The following is an 18,552-nucleotide window of genomic DNA, read 5'->3' as shown; positions in this document are numbered from 1 at the left end:
AGAACTGCCCCTGTGGGTTTCTGAGGCTGTAGCTCTATGGGAGTAGAAAGTCCCTTGGTGTGGCTGGTGGTTTTGAACTGCCGACCAGGGCAGACCCCATTATACCACTAGGGTTCCAGCTGTGTACCCTGATTACCCTGAAAGACGGCATCTGTCTTGGGCCTATCCCCATACTCTGCCCCTGTCTAAGCTGAGTACTCCTGGGTGTCACACCTGTGCCTTCCCTGCCTGGCACCAGGGCCTGACTACACTCCGTCACCCAGGGCAACTACAGAGGCGTGAATGAATGAATCAATGAATGGGCATGAGAGCCACACGTGAGGTCTCTGGGGCTGACTCGTCCCAGGAACAGGCCTGAATAAGGACAGAGGTTGAGCCTGATTGCAAGGTAATGCTGGGAGGAAGAAGAGAGTGGGCTCTCCCCAGAGAGGCAGGCATCCCCTCTTGTTCTCCCCCTCCCCGGCCCTACCCCACAGCAACCCCTCTTCACCTTCTTTCTGGGGCTTGTTCTTCTTCACCCAGTCAGACACATGTCTCAGGGAATCAAAGAAGAAGTCTTCTTCCTTCTGGCTGAAGACCTGGGGTGGGGGTGGGGGCCAGGCCAGGGGGTGAATAGAGCTGCCTTCACGAAGGGCTTGGCAAGGGCTGGGCCTCGCCAGGCCCATCTACCACCGCGGGGATCAAATGCCACTTTGGGCAGACCTTTATCAGGAAGTGGGAAGCTGGGCTCTGGGTCCCCCACTCTCCCTGCCTCTGGCTGAGTTCCGCAGCCAGGGCCCACCTCGAAGGGCCTGCCTCCCCATCCACAGCCAGGCATACCTTATCTGCGATCTTGACAAAGAGGCTGCAACCCTCCCAGGAGGCTAACTGCAGCTTGGCGGTGATGCTCTGGCAGACGTCCCGCACCCGCGAGCTGGTACCCACCTCCATCATCTGCGCAGAGAGGCCTCAAGAGTCGGCGCCGCCCAGGGTGCCCCCAAGTGGCTCTCTCCAGAGCAAGGCACAGCCTGACAGGGGCGCTGCTTGCTAAGGCCCTGGTTGGCCAACAGTCTGCCAAGGATGCCAAGACCCCACCCCCTTGTAGAGATTGGCCAGGTCTCCTCACTTGCTCTGAGAGTCCTGCAGGCAGACTGCGGCGATGATTAGAGTACAGGACTTGAATGTCGCTGAGTTAGTTAATTGTGCCAGCCTGGCCGATAATCACATGTGGGGCTAATTGAAAGGCGGAGGGATAAATAGGTGGTGAGCCTCGCCTTTCTAGTTCGCGGGTCTCTTGTTTTGTGATGGTCGCACCAGGGTGCAGCTGCCTTAGCAAGTCCCTGATTCAGCTTGCAAGATTGACTTCCTACAAGACATCCCCAAGGAGAAGCCACATGGACCTATCCCGATGTAGCCCTGGCTGCTGGAGCAGCCGTGTGGAGACCCCTGCTCGTGCTGAGATGCTTATTCGTTCACTCACTCAGCTTTCCTCCTGCAGTCGGCATCATTGCCTCTGTTTTGTGAGGTGGAGGACTTTGTGGACTGGTGTTGGGTTAATGGGTTCATGTTGGACTTGTGGGCTTGGGCAGCATTGGGTTGGGATGTTTTCGTGATGCACACTTTCTTTACATAAAACTCTTTCTTATACATGAGTTGCTGTGGATTTGTTTCTCCAAAGTACCCAGACTAACACAGTCGCTGAGGCGACAAAGGGTCACATGCTGCTCGGGTGGGCTGAGGGCAGTGTCGCCATGTCAGCCCCCTGGCTGTTTCCTCACGCCTCCTCCCTGGTGCAGAAGGGTCTTCTACCTCCCAGTCGGCTCCTCCACCCTCTCAGCCCTGGTCCCCGGGGGCTCTGCCCACAGGCGACACCCTGCACTGCCATTCCTGTTCCCTGTGCCGTAGACAGGTTCTGAAGTCCCTTGGGCCCAGGGGCCTTACTACCCACCCTTACTACCCACCCTCCCGGCCCCCCTTTCTCCTGGATGTGCTGTGCCCCCAGGCTGGAAAGACCAATGCATGCCTCTGGGGAGTCTTTGCTTTTGCCTCCGGAGACCTCCCAGCCCCCCTAAGCGGCTCCTACATGTCTGGGGGCAGGACAGCAGGGCTGTGGGCCAGCCCCAGAGCCTGCACCTGCCCAGCGCAGCCAGGGGCCTGAGGTCAGGTCTGTGGGAGCCGCTTCTCAGGAGAAGTGGAGGGGACAGGAGAAGGACAAAAGGGAGTCCCTGCTGGGAAGTGTCCCATGCTGATCCCACGTTCCTCCGCGTTCTTTGGGACATCGGTCAGAGCAGGGTGGGGGGTGGTAGCGCCTGCAGAGACCCTGGCGTGGCTCAACCTAGAGGGTGGATGTCCACGTGGAGGGCGTGGGGCCGTACCTCACTGGTGTCATTGGGGAAGCAGACTTTGTGGCGAATTCGGGTGATGTTCTGCTCTGCGGCCTCCACCTCCACCTGATGTGGGGGTTGCTTCCGGGGCCCCAACCTGGAACAGGACAGGACGTGCTGAACCCCACCCTGCCCGTCCCACTCCCACCTGCTGAGTCCCGGTCTTCAGGGGTGTGTGCGCGCTGTGTGGGGCGGGGGTGGGTGGGACGGCTTTCACTCTTCATCTGCTTGATACGGAAGGGGACTTTCCAGCTCTGCGTGAGAAATCGATCATGGAATAACCTAGGGATCCCGTGCCAGGGTGCTCAGCACACGTGAATCTCAGACAAGGCAAAGGGACACAGGCTGGCTCCTGGGGGTGTGGGGGGGTGGGTGGAGGGTCTCGGTAGATAGGAGGAGGATGGATGTCCTTGGGTTGATTTGTGTTCTTGGTACCGCACGCCAGGGGCATCAGGAAGGGATGGGGACTCCGGCTGGGCGCCCTTTCCCTCTGCATGGTCAAGGCTGCCATGAAGCCATTGGCTGGGTGACATGGCCGTGTGCTCTGTAGGGCTGTGGGAGGCTGCACCAGCAGAGGCGAGAGGCTCTGGGAGCGATATGGTGGACAAGGAGAGGGCCCCTGACCGTGGCTGCCCTTGTCTGGGACTGGGATGGAAAGACGGATGGCGTGGGGTGTACTGGCCCCAGATAGTCTGGCCTCCAGATCGTTCCTTCTGGATATGAACAAGCAGTATGAGGCTGTGACCGGGTCTGCTGACAGCCTGCTTGACCACGGCCTATAAGCCCCTGGACCTCACCTTCTGCCTGCCTCCCTCCTGCCTCCCCACACCAATGCCAGGTTCTGGAGCGGGCATGCCCACTCCCCCACCCGTCACCCAGACCAGAGTCACCCCACTGGGGTGGGGGAAGGGGGGGCACTGCTGACCCCAGCCCTGTCGTCTGGTGAGGGACAGGCTCACCTTAGAATCCTCTGGATGCGACGACTACAGTCAGGGGCCAGCAGCTTCTTCCTCCGAGTGTCCACGAACTTCTGGGCGTGGGGTAGCAGCACCTTGCTGGGTGGGAAGAGGCCCGTGCAGAGCCATAGGAGCTGCCAGCCTCGCTCCTCACTGTGCCTGGGGAGTCGGGGGGTGGGTGGGTGGGGGGGAGGACCTGTCAGCCTGAAGAGCTCCCTCATGGGGCCGAGGCCAGCCCAGCTTGGGGACTGAGTCGTGAGACCTGTCCTGAAGCTGTGGGGCGTCTTGGGCAGGGGAAGGTGGCCAGGGTGAAGAGGCACTGGGCCCAGGGAAGGCCGCACTGTGCCGGCCACTGCTCAACACCCCAGAGGGCTTCCATGCCCACAACCTCATGTGGGCTGCGGAGGAGCTAAGGGCCCATTTGGTGGAGAACACCGAGTGTCCCAGAGCCATCGTCCCCGAGTCCCACGAGAGAGGGGGCACAGTGGGAACCTGGCCCAGAACACCCTGGTCCCTTTGGGAGTACACTGTGCTCAGAGGCGGGGAGGGAGCAGACTTTAGGGGTCTTTTCCTGGTGGGGGGAGTCTTCAGGGAAGACCCAGCCTCCAGCCCTTCCTGCTGCTACTGTGAAGACCCCACACAAGCGGTTTAGCCTCCAGGAATTGCCATTCCCCGTCCAGCGATGGGCCCAGCCTGCCAGGACGGGGCATGTCAGACAGCCCACTGTGGCCCCAGTGCCCAGCAACCTGTTGGAGTTGTTCGTCAGCTGCTTCAGGATCTGGCAGTAGACCTCGTCCTGTAAGACCACCTCCTGGAGGGCCGCGGAGAAGATCTGGTCCGTGAGCTCCACAGAGGACCAGGACTGTCGGGAGGGGTAGTCGCCCATGTACTTGAGGATGGGTGACGCGGTCAAGGAGCCCTGAGCTGTGGGGTGGACCCCGAAGAAGGATTTGAAACCTTACACTCCAGCTGAGTGACATGGCCCCACATTGACCTGACTCTGACGCTAAGCTGATCTGCTGACGCTCAGCTAGACCTTGACCTCTGACCTTGGCTCCACACTGGCTTCTCACTAACCCATCATCCGGCCCCTCCAATCAGAGCTGCGCTGACCTCTGACACCAGACCCACATTGACCTATGCCCCAGCCTCACATCACCCTTGACCCTGACCCCACACTAACCCCCTTTGACCTCACACTACTACTTGACCCTGGCCCCACACGGATGCATGCACACTCCCACAGTGAGCTACGGGCAGACTCTTCTGTGAAGCCAGCCCCCTGGCAGGGCAGCTCTGGGGACAAGGTGGAGGTGCAGGGCCCAGGCCTGGTGGCAGTTCTCGCTGGGAAGGATATCGACAAAGGTCTGGTAGGCGATGTCCCAAAGGTCGGCAATGGCATGGACAGACTTGAGCAGTGGCTGCCGCAAGGGCTCAGAAGAATGGGTCCACAGGTGGCCCCTGGTCGAGGCCCAGGACATCGTGGCTTTGCTGATTGTCTCCTTTTCTGGGGCCCTGGTCAGGATGGAGGCCAAGCATGAGGACCACTTGTAGCTCCTCTCCCGTGGCTCCTCTTCTGCCCAGCTTCTCCCCGTTGGTAAAACACAGTGTGGAGAGAGACCCAGGCCAAGCAGCGCTCCCCGGGACTGTGGCCCCTGCGCTCATGCTCACGGGGCTCCTTTGTAAGGTGTGTCACTACCTCAGACCTCTTGGGGCTGCTGTGGGGAGAGTTGCCCTGGGCTCAGGGGTCCCCCCTCTCCAAACCCCTCTTGGCTCCCGCAACACCATTTGCTATGGCCTCCCGGGCCCCTGGGAGCGCTCAGCCCGAACCGGCACCTGAAGAATTGCTGAGAAAATTCCTCCAGAGTGTGCGGCTTCTCCTGAGGCTGCTCTTCAGGCAAGACGTCTGCAGGCCGTCCCTGTCGGCCCGCCAGCTTCCGCTTCTCAGGGGACATGGCCAGCAGGCTCTGTAGGGGGACAGCTTGGGCACTCAGGATCCACTGCCCCTGAGACCCTTCTTCCCTGTTGGCCTGGAGGCCTCTGGCAGGGGAAGAGCCTCCGGAGCTACCACGGGCTCAGTCTCTCTGAGCCCATGTCCTTCCTCTTAGGGGGCTTCGTGATAACGGGTTGGAAGCCCGACCACCCTGTGAGGGGGACAGTCCCTGTGGGTTCCTCAGACACCAGAGCACCTCTCCTCAGGGGCATCTCTGATCTCTTCCTGTTGCTTTGTGCCCCCTCCTTCAGGTTCAGGTCTCAGCCGAAAGAGCCCTCCCTCCATACAAGCCCCCGCCCTGCTCTTTGCGCCCACAGCCAGTGTCTTTTTAGGGAAGGAGTCTGCAGGAGGACAAAGAATCGGTCATCGTTGCAACGCTGCCATGCTCAACTCTGCTTGGCAGGCGCCAGACACACAGCAGGTGATCAACGTGCACTGGCTGGATGCTGGCCCATTTCCACGTGGTACAGTCTGAAAGCTGGGCTGGGGACACGGTGGCTGGGAGACAGTTTAAATGAGGCCAAGGCTGGGAAGAAGATGGCTTGCCTCTTGGGTGGGAGAGAAGGGAGGGGACTCCCATGATGGAATACCCACTAAATGGAGAGCATGGTGTGGGGTAGTGCCCAAACACAGTCTGTGCCAGGATCCTGAGAACCCCTAGGGATGCGTGGGGCCGTGGAGTGGCCCAGTCTGCTGATCGAGGGGCCCCTGTTCTCGGCAAGGTAGGGCACAGGCCCCCGCGGTGGCTCTCAGTTGGGCCCAGGCTGGGCTGTGTGAGAGTGGGCTTCCTTTACCAGCAGCCGCTCCGAGGGCTGGACGACGGTCGGGATGATGTAGAGACAGGCCGTGGGCACCAGGCCGGTCCGTCCTAGCCTGTTACTCTGAACCAAAGTCCACTTGTCAGAGGCCTGCTGTCCCTGCTTCTCCATCAACACCAGCAAGTCCCCCTTCTTGAAGGGCAAGAGGGTTGGATCATCTGGGAATGCAGGTTACACATATGGGGACAAAAAGCACTGGTCAATGGGCTCTGCAGGGCCAGCTAGATGCTGCAGGCAGTCACCCCAAGCCCTTCATAGTGAGGGGCTAGGGATGGCAGCTGCCAGCTGGGGCCTAATGCTCAGGCCTTTCCCCATACCCATGTGCTACGTGCCTCTCCCTGGGACCTGCATATGGTCTAGAACAGGAGCCAGTCTGCAGGGTAGGGGTGGGCATACAAGGGAAGAGGAATGGACAGGCTGGGTCACAGAGTCTGATTTTGTGTGGTCGTGGCTATGGGCGGCCATGTGCTTTCTCTGAGAGAATAGCTCTCTCCCTCCAGGGCAGGGATCCCACATTCAAGGCTAACCGGAGACCCCCCAAGTCCTGATTGCTTGGTCAGTGGCTGGTCAACACCTGCTCTCTCCTCCATGTCCCAGGAGTCCCTCTCTGTTCTAAAGCTGATGCAGGAGCCAAATCACCTCAAGTCTTCCTTCGTGCCGTTGGGGCAGGGCAGGTGTACCCCACACCCTCCCTCAGCCCATGATCCCCTCTCCCCGGAGCGCTGGCATACTGGGGGCCTTGGGGAGAATAGGCCTGCTTAGACGCAGGCCTCCTGAGCCCTCCTAGCTGCATGACCGAGAGCTGGCTAAAGTGAGGCTCAGGAAAGCACAGGGCTCAGCCAGCCTTCTCACTGGGCTGTAGGGGTTACAACACAACCCGGCTCCATGCTCTGAGCCAACGTCGATCCTTTTCAGAGCCCCTCATTCTGCAGAAATGAAAGTAGCTGAAAGGAGGACAGATCCCTCCTTAAGCTGCCCACCATAGTGGCCTGGAACCCCCCTTGCTCAGCGTCCCCATCCTGACAACTTCCTATGAACTGTCCCAAGCCTCCCCCTGCCCCTCTGCCCCCACCTCCCACCCCCGCCGCACTCCCAGCCAGGCACCTGTAGCTTTCCTGTCTTGCAAGGCCATGGCGAACGTGGACCTCTCCTTCAGGCCCTCCAGGAACATGGCCACCATCTCTGCGATGGCCACGCAGCTGGGGGTTGCAAACTCATATTCTTCTTCATGCAGTGTGGAGAGTCTCAGACTCTGCTGGCCCCGTGCTGCCCTAAGGGAACACGAGGTGCATGAGCAGAGGCCTCCACCCTCCCCTGCTTCGGCCCCTTACAGGCCACAGAGGGGAGGGCTCCCTGGACCTACAGATGAGAGGTAGTCATTCGCCAGGACCAGCGCCAGTGTCAGAGCCCAAACCTGACAGGGGCGTTTGCACCTAGGTCTGCCAGCTCTGAGGGGATTATGACCTGGGTTCTGAATTAAAAGGTAGTCAGACTCGGCAGGAAAACACTCTTAAAGGACTACAAACAGACCTTGAACTATTTATAGGCTTTTCTTTCTTTCTTTTTTTTTGTCATTGGCTTTGTTGTTGTAGCTATTGTTGTATTTTCTATTGTCGCTTTGTTTTGCTTGGTCTTGTGTTTGTGCAAATTGTTGTCTCTGCATGTCTATCTGGATGGGATATGCAGGATAAACAAGCCAGAAGAGAGAACAACAGGACGACAGGTCTGGGGGGACATGGGAGAGGGGTAGGAGGGGGAGGGAAGGGGAAGTGGGTGGTAAACTTAGGGACAAGGGAACAACAAGTGACTGAAAATCGATGGCGAGCAGACTGTAGGAGGTCTGGTAGGGCTTGATCAAGGGCAATGTAACCAAGAGGAATTACTGAAACCCAAATGAACATGATAGTGGGACAAGAGAAAAGTAAAAGGAAATAGAGGAAAGAACTAGGAGGCAAAGGAAATTTATAGAGATCTAAATACAGGCATGAACATATGTAAATATATTTATATATGACGATGGGGAAATAGATCTATATACATATATTTATAGGTTTAGTATTAAGAAAGCAGATGGACATTGGGCCTCTACTCAAGTACTCTCTCAACACAAGAACACTTTGTTCTAATAATCCAGCACTCTGAGATGCTCACCTTCCCGACACATTCCCTGCAGACAAAGTGGGTACATAAGCAAATGTGGTGAAAAAAGTTGAAGGTGCTTGGCTATCAAAAGATAGAGCATCTTGGGTCTTAAAAGCTTGAAGATAAACAAGCTGAGAAGCAACAAAGCCCACATAGAAGAAGCATACCAGCCTGTGTAATCATGAGGTGTCGATGGGATTAGGTATCAGGCATCAAAGACCCAGAGCAAAAAATCATAATGTGAATGAGGGGGTGGTGGTGGAGTGTGGAAAGGAGGCCCAAAGCCAATCTGTAAGCAATTGGACATCCCGTTACAGAAGGGTCGTGGGGAAAAGACGCACCTGTCAGGGTGCAGTATAGCACTGATGAAACATACAGCTTTCCTCTGGTTCTTTAATGCTTCCTCCCCCTTACTATCATGACCCTAATTCTATCTTACATATATGGCTAGACAAGAGCATGTACATGGGTACAGATAAGAGCTGGAAACACAGGGAATCCAGGACAGATAAACTCCTTGGGACCAATATTGAGAGTAGCCATAGCAGGAGGGGAAGGGAAAGGTGTGGGGAGAAATCGGGAACCGATCACAATGTCCTACCCATACCCCTCTCCAAGGGGTATGGACAAGAGACAAGGGGGTAAAGGTGTGGGAAACAGAAGGATTTCTCCCAAGTTGTCTCCCCCAAATATATGCCAAACTTAGCTGCTTGTGAATGACTATACACTTGGTGGTCATCAGAAGTAGATCAGGGATTATTCTCCCTAAGAGCTATCAGCCATCTAGAACAAGCAGACACCAATGTTTATCCCACAAGTAGGGCCCACTCCCTTCTGAAAAGGATAGTAGTTGTCTGTTTCCTTGTAGGAGACCCCAGAGAGGTCAAGCCCACCCAAGGATGACCAAGGTTAGGCTGCCATCATGAGTCTAGGGTCCACCCATCTTGCCACATGCATACCCCTAGACCTTCCCATTCCTAAGGGCACACCCCTAGCTCATCCCCTTCCTGTCACGCTTATGCCTATCATACATCCCCTTCCTACAATGTGTATGCCTATTGTACTGCCCCTTCCTATGACGTGTGGTTACCTGTAATCATGTCCCCCTAATAATATATAACCTTTGATTAGCAATAAAGTGGAGGCTCTCCCCAGTCTTCGCTCCCTGGGCTCTCCTGCTCTCGCTCCTGAGGCTCTCTCCTACCCTCGTGGCTGGGCTCCCCCCATGTGGATCACCAAGAGGGGCTGAAGTGAGCAATGCTACCATGAAATGTGTCTGACTCCATTAATTAAATCTCTCCTCTACCTCTCATGCTCTCTGTGACTTTACTATAATCTTTACTTATTATCGCTGTACAATTGCGCCTACCGGACCTGTGATGATTTGTGGGGGACCTCTCTTCTCCCCACATAAAGGGAGACATCGGATAGTGTAAGACATGAAAATAATAATTTATAAATTATCAAGGGTTCATAGGGAGGGAGGGAGAGGGAGGGGAAAAATGAGGAGCTGATACCAAGGGTTCAAGTAGAAAGAAAATGCTTTGAAAATGATGATGGCAATATATGCACAAATGTGCTTGACACTATGGATGGATGGATGGACTGTGATAAGAGTTGTACGAGCCCCCAATAAAATGACTTAAGAAAAAAAAAAAGGTAGTAGAGACACCCAGTCCCAGCATGTGAAGGTCAGCTCTGGGGCAGTGGGGAGGTGGCAGGGAGTCTGTGGCCACTAGAGGGCAGTACCCAAGCATGAGAGCTGAGACGGCCCCCTGCTTTGCCTTGTGCTGGTCCTGGGGCCTCAAGCGAGCTGCCGAGCCCGTGCCTCGGTTTACTCATCTGCAGAATGAGGGTGCTGTAAGTTTTCACAGTATACATGGAAGTGCCCAGCACATAGCCAGCCTCAGCTTAGGGTGGCCCAGGCGATGAGATGGTAATGGTAACATGCTTTAGCCAAGAGGGGGCAGTAGCAGGGTGCAGGCAGGGCACTCCCAAAGGCTCGGAGGTGGTCTCAGTAGATGAGAGCCATGAAAGCTCTTGGGTGAGGAATTGTGTGTATCAAGAGGCAGCCCCACCTCGAGCCTGCACACACCCAAGGTCTAGTGTCTCCGTTCCCCAGGAGAGCCAGACTCTCCATGTGAATCGTTTGTGACCACGAAGAGGGAAACCCACTGTTCTTGAGTTGTTTGTAACTCCCAGTGATGCTGCAGGACACAGGAGAACTGCTCCACAGTGTTCCTTAGACGACCAATGTTGATGAGAACAGATAGCCTCATTCCTCTCCTATGGAGTGGCTGGTGAGTTTGAACCTTTGACCTGTGGTTAGCAGCCTGGTGCTCAACACCCATGCACGTATGAAGAAGAGGGAAGGGGCCTGCTCAACAAACGTGCACCAACAAGGGTGCTGCAAGCTTAATGGGCTCACTTCCAGAGGTCCCCAACAGAATCAATAATGGGGTGTAAGTGACAATTCCACATTCAAACAACTGCCCAATGATACCTGTTGATCTTTGTTCTACCCGCCTCAACAGGCTCATAGGGACAAGGAGTCATTTCACTCCTGTCTCTCCCTGAGCACCCCAGACGTTTCGTTTCAAGGACAAAGGTTGCGATCTGGGGCATCTTCCCTCAGGGAACCTACCTGTTGGTAACCAGGCCTGTGACCTCTGGGAAGGAGAGTTCTAGAAGCACCTTCTCCTTCTGGTCCAGGAAGCATAGCCCCTTCCAGTTAACAGCGAGGATCAGCTGAGTCTTGGGCAGCCGAGGGCCTGGGAGGGGGAGAGGTGGTGTCAAGCCTGGCTTGGCCCCAGGGCCCAGGATTTCCCAGCTTCCCAGGCGCCATTACCAGATAGTGTGGTGACTTCAAACAGCCGGGAGAAGAGCAGCGGCCACTGCAGGCGGGCCATGTCCACGACCTGTTCCTTCACTGCCAGTGTTGCTGCCTGCTTCTGGGCGTACGGTGCCTGAGTGAGGGAGAGCCAGGGCTGGGGATACCAGGGTCACCTCCACGGATGGTACCCTGCCCGTTCCACATCATGCCTGCCGGTGCAAATCGCTGCCCCACCCTGTCCTGACCCCTCACTCAGGGTCCAGGATGTTTAAATGATAAACATCCTGCTTCTCCCTTGGGTCACACATGTCTGCTGAAGGTTGGGGCCTGTGAGGGGAATCCAGCCCCTAACACATCATCACGGGTCGGTAGGCACAATTGTAAAGCACCAATAAGTAAAGATTATAGTAAAGTCATAAAGAGCATGAGAGATAGAAGAGAGAGAAATAATGGAGTCAGACACATTTCATGGTAGTAATGCTCACCTCAGCCTCACTTGGTGGTCCACGTGGAGAGATATCTAATGCTAACCATGGCTTTTATATTCTCTTGGGACATGCAAGGCCCCTAATTACAGGTGAAGACATAAGTCACAGGAAAGGGTTGTGCTATAGGTAATACAGTAATGGGAAGTGGGGTGATCTAGGGATATCCACGCAATAGGAAGAGGGGGGATTGGGGCGTATACATGTGGCAAAGTGTGCGATCCTAGATTCAGGATGGCAGCCTAACTTTGGATGTCACTGAGACGGTTTGATCTGTTCTCTGGATCTCCATAGAAACCATTATCAGTAGGGTGTGAAGCCCACCTACAGGAACCAAGCCTTTAGGGAGAAGTAGCTTGTTGTCCTTAGCAGCAGGGAGCAGGCCAACCCGTGGTGGGACTAGACAGTAGTCTGGCAGCTGACTACCTACAGGGAAGTAACTTGACAATTATTTAGTTGCAAGGAGTGTCCTAAATCTAACATATTTGGGGGAGATGACTTGGGAGAAATCCTTCAGTTTCCCGCAGGAGGCCAGAGAAGCTCTGGTGGGGTAGCTCCAGGCCCGTCTTCCCTCCGGGTGAGGACCCTTCATGAAGTGGTTTGGAGAAGGGAGGAAGGCTTTATGCCTGGATGCAAAATCGTAACAGGGTCAGGCCATTGCTCTTTGTGTCTCAGCACAGAGACTGTGTATGCACTACTGTACATGAATGTCTCCATGGGTGCAATGCATGTGTGTGTCCATGTGTCCTGAACGTGTACACATGTGTGTCTTCCACATCTACGTGTACACCCGTTCATGTGCATGTTGTATGTTTGAATCTGTGCATCTGTGTGTGTGGGTTTGTGTTGTGTATGTTTTCAAAATGCGCATGTGCGTGTGCATGTGTCTGTGCATATGCCAGTGTGTATGTCTGCACATGCGCATGCCTGTGATACTCGTCTGTGTGCTTGTCCTCGCCCCTGCCTATACACATAGGCCTTAGGGGTGTGTCTAGCTCCGTGTCACTGGTTTTCTCTTGTCTTCACTGGCATCTGCTTCTCTGCACGAGTTTCTCAAGGACCTGGTGCCTTCCTCTCCATCCGCCCCTGCTCGGTCCCTGGTTTCAAGTCTCTTTTCTCGCCTTGTTCTGCCATCCTCACGCCTTCCTCGCCTCCTTGATCTGCCCCAGACTGGCTATGACATACAACGCAGCTTTCTTTTTACTGCTTGTTTGTAAAACAAGATGGTATTTGCCTTGTTTCTACTTTGAAACATGGATATGCTGGTTTGGGGACTGTAAGTGCAAAACTCTCTGAAGAGTGGTTTGGGACTATTAATGAAATGAGGAATCACATGTGATCCAGTAATCTCACTTCGCTGACTTTACCTCAATGAAATAACCAGCAAGTGCATACAAGCGACTCAATTGTTTTAGGAATGGAAAATGGGGGATAATTTTAATATTATTGATAGAAATCAGCGAAGTAAATTATGGTTCATTACTGCAATGATGTCCCACGCAGCCATTCAGAAGGAGGAGAGAGTTGGTAGTGGGTGACCTAAGTGGGAGTGTCCTGTGTTATCTGATTAGCTGAGAGAGCAGATTGGATATGTCAGGGTGGTCTCTATCATGAAGTATAGTTATCGCTCTTTCGCTCTAAGAAAACGCTCCTACCCATATCTCAGTTGTATACTGATGACCAGAAAGCAGTCGGCGGGGATGATACATACTACAAAGTGATGATCTCTTTACTGTGTTATTATCAGTCAGGTCCCATTTGTCCTTGTATCTGTGTGTAATTTTGTGATTTAGCGTGTTTTCAATGTTTAATAAGAAGCGAAGTGATGCTCACTTTGGAAAGTGAAGGGGTGGGTGAACATTTCACAATTCTTTACCTTCCACCTCCCCAAGTTACTTGTTCTCATGTGCGTATCTGTTCCCTGACACTCCCCCACTCCCTCCCCGCCTGCCATCCGTGGTCCCTCTCCTGAAATCGCAATTGCTCAGGCCGGACAGCAAGAGAGCTCGGCTTCCCTGTAACCCTCTTGTCAAGTCGCTCCCAGGGGCTGTGACTGAGCCCCTTCGGCCCGAGGTGTGTGGTCAAGCACACTGTGGGACGGTGACAGGACAAAGCCACTGGGGCTCTTTGCTGCAGGTCCTCTCTGAGCTTTCAGTGTGACTTGCTAGGAGCCCAGAACGGACTGGCAGCATTTCTCAGGCCCCGGGGATTTCAGGAACTTCCCTCTCTAGGATGACCAAGTGGAGACTATTGCCCATGGCCATCCCCCTGCCTTTCTCTGGGCTCGAATGGCACCTGCTGTCCGCATCGTCTTCCTGGCATTTATCTTTTGTACACTGACAAGCCTTCTGATTCCTTGTCTTGTCCTTGGTCTCTAGTGTCACCGGGGTCATGACCTCTAAGCTTTTACCCTCGCTGCCCGCATGTGTGCAGTTGTCCTGCAGCAGCTGCATCGGCTGGGCCTGGATGCCCAAGACAGCCGTGTCCCCCAGACCACTCAGAGGAAGACCACGCCCACAGAGGAGTGGAGGGATGCAGGCCAGGCTGCTGGGAAATCCGGGCCAGGCTGCTGGGAAATCCGCCTGGGTTGGTTGCCCCGTCCCGGGGTCCCTGGGTCCCGAGGTCCCGGGGTGAGACTTCATGAAGCACAGCAGCCCTTGTGAGTCTGAGAATGCTGTCATAGGGCAGGGCGGTGGTGAGCTCCCGGGGAGCGCTGTCCTAAGGCCACTCCCTGCCTTTGAGTCTGTTCCAACCCCAGAGGTATGTTCATGGGTGGGAGTGGGCCCAGCGTGATCGACACATCAGGGCCACCTTGCTGCTCTTCAGATCAGTACAGCAAGAACAGGGACCGGGAGGAGCTGTACAAGGGCTGGGGGAGGCCAGGGGTCAGAAAACAGAAGGCTTCAATGCTAAGGCCAAGCGGTCAGTTGCTGTGGGTGTTCTTTCTTATAGGTCAAAAGGCCAAGGTCAGCCCAATGCTGCAGGGGGGGCAGGCACAGAGAGGGGCTGCCTAGCCCACACCCAGATTCACTCGAAAGGAAGAATGATGGCGGGTGGGTGGTAGTGGGATGTCCCTAATAGTGGATTCAATGGTCCTGTTACCTGGGGGTCTGGGGGTCCATGGGGAAGGTCAGGTGTGGAGACAGAGGGGATCCACCCTCTGTCCACTCATGTCGCAGGGGTGGACACTCATCCCTGCCCCGTCCCCCAAGAGGACCCAGGCTGTGCGAGGGCTGACCTTGGCCAGGGTAGCCGCAATGAGGCTAGTCCACTGCTCGGGGGGCTTGCTCCTGTACAGCTTGGTGGGGACGCAGGTGGGCAGCAGTTCCTGGATGGCCGCATTCCCGGTCGAGGTGCCGCTGCCAAGCTGCACATAGCAGTGCCGAGCCAGGAGCCCCAGCAGGTCTTCCTCCTGCACAGCCCGCAGGCAGGAGTGGCCAGTGAGGACAGCTGGGGCCCCCCTCCATGAGGACCCCGCCCTGCATCGCACCCAAGCTCCCCTCCCGCACCCCCAGCAAACCTGACAAGTGGCTCCAGTGACCACTGGTCTGTTGGGTGGGACCTGCCCCTCCCTGAGCAAAACCATCATGTGCCTAGACTAGGCCCAGTGCAGGTGGCACTCTGGTTGGCAGACCAATGACAGGGGAGACCCCTTCTCTTGGAGAGTCAGGGAGCAGTGGGGGGGCTCAAAGGCTTAGGTGGAACTCCGGTTTGCTACTATCAGCAGGGTAAATATGAATAAGGTCTCAGTTTCATTGAGCTTCTGCCGTGACATCGTAAGTCGATGGGATTCTGGGAGACCAAAGACTTGCAGAGCCACTAGCTGACTGGATGGTGGGCCCCTGGCCTCTCAGGCTCTCTGCCTCTCTAGTCTTGTACTGCACCCCCCGTCCCCACCGTCCCCCTCTGCTTGGAGGACTGGTGACCCTGGAGCTGGAGTTGGCCCAGCCTCCAGCCACCAGAGGGGCTTTCTCCCAACTCGAGTCCAGGGAGTTTTGTACCAGCTGAACAACTGCAGGACTGCTCTCAGGGTCTCAGGAGCAGTCTCTAGGGCCACAACTGTCTTCCTCAGTAGGTGGTGTCCCTCTCGGCTCTTTCCAGATCTGGGCCGGAGGCTCAGAGAGGTGACTGGCTGAGGTCCTACCGTCCAGAAGCAGCAGAAGTGGAACCTGGACTCAGGCCTCGCCAGGAGACCATCGGGTCTCACTGCCTGATAAACAGCTGCTATGGGGCTGCCAGCTAGACCTGGGCCCAACCGTGGGAACTTCTCGTGTGCTGCTGATTGAATGGACACTGTAGACCTGGCAGATGTTGGTTCAAGGGGGGAGGGCAGAGACCAGGCCTGGAGGGGAGGCTGTCTTCCTTGGCCCCAGGCTCTGCCCTGGGTTTTCCTGACCTCCTCCCTTCAGCCCCGTTGCATTCTGTTCTCCTGCACCTTTGCGGTCCAATGGGAGCCCCCACCAGAGACTCCCTGTCCCAGAACCCCGTTCTCTCTGCGGCCCCTCACTCTTTCGAAGCTGTACTCGCCGGACCACACTCCGTGGAGGACTTGGCGGTAAATGAGCTTGGTGCTGACAGGGTCCTCGCTGGAGTCGTGCCAGGGGGTGAAGAACTCCTTCCGGAGGTAGATGCGCCAGGGAGACTGACATTCACTCTCGCCCCGCTCTCGAGCCAGCTGCTCGCACTGGGCGACGGCATCCATCACGTGGTCGTGCCCACTGCCCAGGGACCAAAACTGAGGGCAGAACCAGACAGGGGCTAGGGGCTGCTGGGAGCTGACAGCCCAGGGAGCCACGCCCTCTGCACATGGACATAGAAGGTGCTCACGAGCAACAGGCTGCTCCTGGAGGGCAGGGACACCGAGCTCAGCGTGGGTTTGCAACCACTGCCTGTGAGTGGATGCGGACAGGTTTCGTACTGGCAGCACAGGGTGAGTCTGGCTGAGGTGAAGGGGCAGGGAGACTGGTTGGTTGGTTGGTAGGAGTGTGTCTGTCTGAGGTGTTCACAGTGCAGGTAGGGGAAAACAGGTGGGCCGCCGGGTGGGATCTAGACATGTTGCTAAAGACCCTCCCCACCTGACAGTGTGAGAGAGACGGGCGTCTGAACCTGTCAGTGGAAGTTGACTCAGTAGGGTTTGTAAGTCTGTGGATACCACGGTGAGGGTGGGTGTCAACTTGGTACACCTGTGGGAAGGTACAGGGAGACCCTGACTTCTCAATCGGGACCCAGCCTGATGATGTCTCCTGGCGTGCTTGCGAATGCACAGGGGTGTGGCGGGCTGGTGGTCCTGGGGGCCTGGGTGTGTGAGGGCGGGTGGCGCATGGCCAGGACTCCTGGGAAGTACCTTGTTGTACACAGCCATATGCAGGGAAAAGCCCAGGTGGTCACGGAGGCCCCGTTTCTGGGCGATGTGCTGGCAGACTTCCTTCGCTGTGGAGGCCGAGTCCACTGTGATGGTCACGCTCTCTCCCATCACCAAGATGACATTGACTGGGATGTGCTTCTTGGTCTTGACAGCCTGGGTGACAGATGGAGACTCAGCGCCCTCTGCCCCTTGGGTTTGGCTACTGCTCAGACATGCTCCCTTGGCTCCTGAGTTCCTGAACTCCAGAGTAACCACAATAGTCCTACCTCGCCTATACACTTGTCCCAAATCCACTGCTCCCTCTGCTGTCTTCACATTTCCTGCGGCCTGGACCCCTCTGAAGTCCAAGTGTCAGCCACAGGGCACCGCTGGAGTTACCAGCGAGACCCCACTGGCATGTGCTGCCTGACCAGATAGCCACAGCAGGGTCAGCACCACCTTCCTCTTACATGCCTGTAATCTGTTTGTTTCCCGAAGCTACCAATCCCCTTTCCCAGCAGCTCCAGGAGTGCAGCCAGCAGGCAAGCTGGCCCACTTTAGATCAGAGCTCTGAGCACTGGCAAGGTTGAGACTTAGCCTCACACCCGGTCAGAAGAGCTCTCTAAAATCTCTGAGGCCAGTAATCTGGAACGCTTTGAGGTCAATGAAATTGAACATACTCACATAGCTGCTGCCTATCATTCCACGACTTATAAACCAAGCAGGTAACTGAAAGGGAGTAGGGAGACTGGGCTGGGTGGTGAGAAGCCAGGAGATGGCGCAGCAAGAATCACCCTGCGGCCTCTGACCCAGGACTGAAGATCTCACCCAGGAGAAGGTACCTATATTGCCTGGGATCCTCCCCTGCTGGCACTTGCCTGTAGCTCCAGCCAGGTGGGGGGTTCCAGGCGCACCCCATTGGCATAGGTCCGTCTCAGGCGCTCGGCACAGAAGTCTCCATAGCCTGCTGGCCCTTGGTTAATGAAGTTCATCAAATACTGGTGGATGAGAAAGGGAGAGAAGGAGAGGCAAACCCAAACCCAAACGAAGAGCTTTTTTAATTTTAAAGATAAACTTGGTGTTAGTGCAGTGTGCAGAGATGGGCACTCACATTAAAAAGGGAATATGGATTAAGTGCAGCCTTTCTGGGAAGCATTTTGGCAATGCACACCATAGTTTTAGAACATGCATGGTCTTTGATCCAATCGTTCAAAACGATCCTAACATATGCAAGGGGGCTTCAAAAAGCTCATGGACAGTAGAATTGAAAACAACAGACTTCCAGCAAGATGGCAGACTGGGCAGACACACTCCCCAGACCCTGTACAAGGAAGGGGCCAGAGACCACATGAGACAGAGAGAGAGGCTAAGCCTGGAACTTCACAGTGGAAGAGAGAGAAGAGGGTGGACCATGGACTGGGAGAACCTACTGAAAGCAGCAAGGGAGGAGACAGACGGCCTAGGCGAACTGTCAGCTGGCCTGGTCAAATGCAGTCATTTGAACTTTTGGCATGTAGTGTTGTATCCACACAGCAACGTGGACAGGTAACCAGAAAGATGTAATCCTCCCCTTTTTCTCACACCTCCACGGTCACTGGAGACGTGGCCAGCTCCTGAT

General features: G+C 55.7%; 1 protein-coding gene across 1 annotated transcript in view; it reads right to left on the bottom strand.

Annotated features, from left to right (window-relative positions):
- Positions 1 to 18,552, bottom strand: part of MYO7B (myosin VIIB) — a 135,426-nt gene that overhangs the window by 3,109 nt on the left and 113,765 nt on the right. The window contains exons 27-41 of the mRNA XM_045298324.1: positions 17,813 to 17,932; positions 16,935 to 17,108; positions 16,098 to 16,325; positions 14,829 to 15,002; positions 11,121 to 11,238; positions 10,917 to 11,043; positions 7,235 to 7,401; positions 6,107 to 6,288; positions 5,156 to 5,286; positions 4,677 to 4,834; positions 4,066 to 4,219; positions 3,323 to 3,478; positions 2,355 to 2,460; positions 820 to 933; positions 491 to 578 (exon numbers count right to left, since the gene is read on the bottom strand). Of these exons, the coding sequence (XP_045154259.1) occupies positions 491 to 578; positions 820 to 933; positions 2,355 to 2,460; positions 3,323 to 3,478; positions 4,066 to 4,219; positions 4,677 to 4,834; positions 5,156 to 5,286; positions 6,107 to 6,288; positions 7,235 to 7,401; positions 10,917 to 11,043; positions 11,121 to 11,238; positions 14,829 to 15,002; positions 16,098 to 16,325; positions 16,935 to 17,108; positions 17,813 to 17,932 (2,197 nt within the window). The remainder of the gene's footprint in view (positions 1 to 490; positions 579 to 819; positions 934 to 2,354; positions 2,461 to 3,322; positions 3,479 to 4,065; positions 4,220 to 4,676; positions 4,835 to 5,155; positions 5,287 to 6,106; positions 6,289 to 7,234; positions 7,402 to 10,916; positions 11,044 to 11,120; positions 11,239 to 14,828; positions 15,003 to 16,097; positions 16,326 to 16,934; positions 17,109 to 17,812; positions 17,933 to 18,552) is intronic.

The sequence above is a fragment of the Echinops telfairi genome, unplaced genomic scaffold (assembly GCF_000313985.2).
Source record: "Echinops telfairi isolate 266 unplaced genomic scaffold, ASM31398v2 ScPeMD7_4;HRSCAF=17, whole genome shotgun sequence".
In the NCBI taxonomy this organism is placed as follows: domain Eukaryota; kingdom Metazoa; phylum Chordata; class Mammalia; order Afrosoricida; family Tenrecidae; genus Echinops; species Echinops telfairi.
This window is presented reverse-complemented; position numbering and strand designations above follow the sequence as displayed.